The 6,000-nt window shown below is 37.8% G+C and overlaps 1 protein-coding gene across 1 annotated transcript in view; it reads left to right on the top strand.

The window, feature by feature from the left end:
* FH (fumarate hydratase) overlaps positions 1-4,406 on the top strand; it is a 38,491-nt gene extending 34,085 nt beyond the window's left edge. The window contains exon 10 of the mRNA XM_001377911.5: positions 4,209-4,406. Coding sequence (XP_001377948.1) covers positions 4,209-4,351 — 143 coding nt within the window. The 3' untranslated portion in view covers positions 4,352-4,406. The remainder of the gene's footprint in view (positions 1-4,208) is intronic.
* The last annotated feature ends 1,594 nt before the right edge of the window (positions 4,407-6,000 follow it).

Raw genomic sequence — 6,000 nt, forward strand, 5'->3', positions numbered from 1 at the left:
TACAATACTTCATTACTTCTTGCCTGGTCTGCCTCCTGATTGGACTCCAAATCTCTATTCTTTTCTGTCTTCAATCCAGCTTCCACATATCTTATCAAATCAAAATCCTTCTAATGTTTAACCAGGCCATCCCTTGCTGAAAACCTTCAGTGGTTTTAATTTCCTGTGAGAATAGAGGCAGGACCGGGAATTTCATTGCTTTGGGGAACTTCCAGATGAGGAAAAGACCTCCATCAGTGCAGCTTTTCTGCAGCCTAGGGTCTTTTGAGGGGTTTCAGAGTGAGTCAATATATGTTGACTTGACATAATATGTGTTGACAGGACCTGAATCCAGGTGTTTTAGGCTTAAAAAATGACTGCATTCTGCTATGTTGCCTTTATATAAGATAAAGTACAAACTCCTTAGCCTGGCCCTTAACTGCCCTTCCCTATATGACTCCCATTTGCCTTTCCAGTCTTAGTTCATACTGTTACTCCCTTAAATGAACTTAACATGGAATAAATGACAAAAATATTTATTAAATACCTACTGTTTGCCAAGCACTGTACTATGAGCTAGGGGTACAAATACAAAAGTGAGACAGTCCTGGCTCTCAAGGAACTTATGCTTTAATTGAGAAAGATAACATATAAGGGTATCCTGACCAAAGAAAGGAGTTTTTATCTGGGAAATCACAGGGGTGGTGAATGGAATCAGGGGACAGCAAAACTGACCTACTTGTTATTCCTGAAATTTGATATTCCATCTTACTTCTCTGCTCAGTTGTACAGGCTTTGTCCATAACCAGAATACTTTTTTCTTTTCAAGACTTAAATCATGGGCTATCTCTTCCATGAAGCTGTTCCCTTCTTCTGTTCCTTCTGCTGTGCTTTCTTATGTCCCTGGCATATGATAAACATAAAAGCTTGCTAACTGGTGCTTGTTTTCTTGTTTTTTTATACCCCTCCCCTGGCCCTTCCTTTGTAGTAATAATGGTTGCCATATAAGTGGTCCCATTAAGGTTTGTAAATCTCTTTATATCTATTTCATTATCTTATCTAAGCTTCACAGTAGTCTTATGAGGTTAGTATTAAACTCATTCTACAGTTGAAGAACTTGAAGAGGATTAAGAAACGTTTTCATGGTTATAGTCAGTTAATAAGTAATTGATGCCAACTAGAAACCAAAGTATTTCCCACTCCGAATTGTACACTACATTATGCTACATTAAGAATGATAACAACAGGGATGTTTAATTGCCTTAGTTTATTTGCTGATTCACTAGGATTTTCTTAGAACATTATTGACTTAAGCAAATAAGGTCAGATTTGTCTCCTTTTTGCCTAATTATGAGTGTAATTTCTTTCTTTTTTCATATTGATATTATCAGCATTTCTGGGATTGTGTCAGGGATGAGTGACAAAGTGGTATCTTTGCTTTACTTCTGTACTTACTGGGAAAGCTTATAGTGTTTCCTCACTGGATATAGGACTAGCTTTTGGTTTTAGATAGATATTGTTCATCTTATTATAAAAAGATACTTTGCCTACTTTTATAGTGGCATTAGCATAAATAAATGGTATACTTTATCAAAAGTCTTTTCTACATGTATTGGTATAATGTTATTTGGTATATTTAAAAATTTTAATTATTCATTATACTAATTCTGTTTTCTAATAGATCATTCTTTCAATCCTGGTATAAATCTAATTTGGTCATAGTGATGTGTTTGTTGTCCTTTTGGTATGCTTCGTGGTTAGTGAAGTATTTTGGATTCATGTTTTATCATTACATTGATCATGATTGTAGCTTTCTGAAGTTGTTTTTCTTTTTTTCTTTTCCTTCTTTTTAAATTACCTTTTGATGATTCTCTTCAATTCTGTGCTTGGACATCAAATTTTCTGTTCAGGTCTGGTCTTTACAAATGCTTGGAATTCTTCTATTTTGTTAAATGACCATACTTTACCTTATGAGAATATAGTCAGTTTTGCTGGGTAGTTGATTCTTGTTTGTAAGCTTAGTTCCCTTGTTTTCTGGAATATCATTCCATGCCTTTCAGTCCTTCAGTGTAGATGCAGCCAGATCCTGTGTTATCCTCACTGTGGTTCCATGGTATCTGAATCGACTTCTTCTTAGCAGCTTGTAATATTTTTTCCTTGGTCTGGTAGTTCTTGAATTTGGCTGTAACATTCCTGGGTGTTGTCAGTTGCAGGTTAAGTTCAGGAGGTGATCTGTGGATTCTTTCAGTCTCTGCTTTTCCCTCTTGTTCTAGAATATCAGGACATTTTTCTTGGATAATTTCCTGTAGTATGATGTCCAGGCTTTTCATTTTGTCATGGTCTTCAGGTAGACCAATGATTCTTAAGTTGTCTCTCCTGGAACAATTTTCTAAATCTTCTGTTTTGTGAATGAGATGCTTCATATTTTCCTCATTTTTTTTTCATTCTTTTGATTTTGTTTTATAATGCCCTGCTGCCTTGTGAAGTCACTTGATTCTAGTTGTTGTATTCTGGTTCTTAAAGACTGTATTTCATCCCTGGCTTTTTGGTCATCCTTTTCCTTCTGGTCTGATTTTCTTTGGAGGTCATCTTTCATACTCTTTACCTCATCTTTCATCTCCGTTGCCTCATCTTTTATCTTCTTTGCCTCATATTTCATCTCCTTTGGCTCATTTTCAAGCTGGTCGATTTTGGCTTTCAAGACACTATTTTCTCATTTTAGTTCAAGTACTTCTGTTTCCAGATGACTAATATTAATTTTTAAGTTATTTTCCCAATTGTCTTCAGCCTCTCTTAATTGTGTTTTGAATTGTATTTTGAGTTCTTCCAAAGCCTGTGTCCAATTTTCTGGGTTTTCTGTTTTATTTCTTGGTATTCCCTCCTCCTCTATTCTGTTTGCTCTTTGTTCATTGCCTGTATAGAAGCTGTTGATTGTAATTTCTTTTTTCTTTTTCTGTTGTTTGCTCATATTTACCCCTTCTTTACTCCCTGCAGTTGTCTGTACTCTGGCTCCTCCCCAATTTTTTTTTTTTTGTTGTTTTTGGGCTTTTCTGTCAGTCTTCCTTTTTGGAGTTTTGTCAGCAAGTCTCTCAGTGCAGCCTGTGGGGGAGGGGTATTGGAGCTTTTGCTTCCCTGACCTCTGAAGACTTTTGATGAGATTAAGTCCACCTGGGATGAGCTGGATGTTCCCTGAGGCTAAAACCTCCAGGAAGGGGGGAGCAATATGGATGGTCTCCACTGCTACAAATAGACTGCCCTCTTTGTGCTCCTTCTCTAATTTCTTCCCCACTGCCTGTGTTCAACGCTCTTAGCCTGGCACAGCTTTGCCTGCAAGGTACTCCCTTGAGACCAGAGCCTTTGCCCACCCAGAGGTTCCAGCTGCTGCTGGAGGCTTAGTGCTCTGGGTGGGTGGGTAGGGTCCTGGGACCTTCCTTCTCCCTTCCCCTTAAACCCGAGTGATCTCAAATTCTGGCTTTTGGGGGCGTATCTTTTAAAATGAGTCTAGCAGGAGGGTTCCTTGGTTCTGTCTTTTTGTTAGGTTTGATTTTCAGTCCTCTAGGAGCATTTAGTTTGTAATTGGTAAGGAAGGATTTTCAGAGGTCTGAACTTTCACTGCCTCTATGCTGCCATCTTGACTCCACCTCGCCAAAGTTGTTTTTCTGTACACTGCTGTCATTGTAGAAATTGTACTCCTAGTTCTGGCCACTTTATTCTGTATCCTTTCTTTGTAGTTTTTCTAGTTTCCTCTGAAACTGTCCATTTTGCCATTTCTTATGTCATACAAATATTCTTTTATACTCATGCCCCATAGTTCAGCCTTTCCCCATTGGTAGACATTCCCTTACGTTCCAGTTTGAGGCTACTATGAAAAAAGCTTCTACAAATATTTTTGTATTTTAAGTCCTTTTCCTCTTTCTTTTATTTCTTTGGGAATGTAGTCCTAGTAGTAGTGTAGTTAGATTAAAGGTTGTACACAATTTAATGGCTTTTGGAACAGAATTCCAAATTGTTTTCCTGAGTAGCTAAACTAGTTCATACTTCAGTCATGGGGGTGCCTATTTTCCTGTATCCGCTCCAAAATTTTTCATTTTACACATTGGGCATTATTATGTTTATTTTTCAGACTTACTTTTCTACATTCTTAAATATGCATTTTATGATGTCGTAGAGCTATGTTTCTTTGTGTGTGAAAACAGCTCTTTATTTCCTTTTTATTTTTTTTCCTTCAGGATATGACAAGGCTGCAAAGATTGCCAAAACAGCACACAAAAATGGATCAACATTGAAAGAAACAGCTATTGAACTTGGGTATCTCACAGCAGAACAGTTTGATGAGTGGGTGAAACCAAAGGACATGTTGGGTCCTAAGTAATATATTTAAATTGGCATATGTAAAAAAAATTAAACTGTTTTGAATTTAAAAGAAATTTAGCAGCCTTCTTTCCTTAACTTGGCCATTATTTGTTTTTATATTTATTATAATTGTATATATCTGTGACTTTAAAAATACATGTAGCCCCTTAAATATTATAAGGCCCTCCTCTTGTCCTTTTCACCCCCCAACCCCCATGTGGAATCCTTGGTCACCTCCTCTAGTATTAGATGTACCCCTTTCATTCCTTCCCACATACTGGGCTATTATCCAGTTTCAGACCCTCGCTTTGTCCCCATCACTCAGTAATATATCAATTCTATCTTTGAATATCTGTCAGTATCCCAGTAGAGGTTATTTAACAATAGAGATTATTATTTCTTCCATGAGACTTGCGAGTTACTATAATACATTATGTTGAATTTATAGAAATGTAACTCAAGGATTAAAAGATATCAATATTTTACATTGAAGATTTCATTTTCATTGGAAAGGTAGATCAGGTCTTCCAAGTTTGAATTGGCCAAATTTCACTACTTTCAAAAGAAGTTTGGTATAATATGATTTACATGCAGTCTTTTCTTCTGCCCCAACTGCTACCTTGGAGAATTCAGACCTCCAGCTGTGATAGCTACATGAATGGAGGTAGGCAGCCTAATTCCCACAGACCTACTCAACCAAAACCTGAAATTCACAGCATGTCAGATACTTATCAAGAACTCCAATAAGAAACTACAATTACTTCTATCCTAGAAATACATAAAAAATCAGCTAGGAACCCATGGGTAATAGAAATGGGAACCATCAACAGAGCCAGCACAAGTGCAGGCAAATATTTCTTTATCTTCCCACCATAACAAGCAACAAGTAGGGCTTATAAGATTCAGTGTCTGGAGGCAGCAAGAACTGGGGGTATCCTGAGTTAAAAATGCCCCAAGGTAGGAACCTCAAAGCCTAGGAAAGGAGCCCTCAGAGTGGTGTGGCCTCACTCACACTGGATCTAAAGTCCAAGATCCTTGAAGATCCAGCAGCACTATAAAACTTCCAGTATCAAGAGACGATGGTTCATGAGGATTGTGGAAGTGAATCCTGGAGCAGATGTGTGTAGCAGTGGCTGTTTAGTCATAATTGAAGCTAGAACAGGTTCTGCCTCAAGGAGGAGCTGGAACTGCCCAATTGAACATTCCACTTTGGAGCTAAAAACACTTCTGTCTACCTGGAAAAGTCAAGGTATGAAAGCCCATCTGCAGCCACTCCCAAGTCATAGGATGGTGCCTCCTGCCTTCTCACCAATCTCTGACTTGTAAACTGTAAAACTTGATTCTTGGCTATTCCTTGGGATATAAGCAGAGTATTTTGCTACAGCAGCATCTGAAGAGGATGTTCTCTAGTTTGTGTAAATTATAATCTCAGCATCTAGATATAAAGATGCAAGAACTAGAGAGTCACTTAAGTAGTAAGAAGGCTTGTGGAAGTAATAATATAAGGAACAATTGAGGAAAGAAACCATTAATAGAGCTAGATGCATCGTGCTTTGAAACAAACTGCAGAAAAGTGACTGAAGCTAAGCTAAGGTGAACAATGGGCATATTAGGAAAGAAGGATCTGTTGTTCAGTCAGTCCAAGCCCAGTCATCAGCCAGAATGAAG

The sequence above is a fragment of the Monodelphis domestica genome, chromosome 2, assembly GCF_027887165.1.
Source record: "Monodelphis domestica isolate mMonDom1 chromosome 2, mMonDom1.pri, whole genome shotgun sequence".
Taxonomy (NCBI): Eukaryota; Metazoa; Chordata; class Mammalia; order Didelphimorphia; family Didelphidae; genus Monodelphis; species Monodelphis domestica.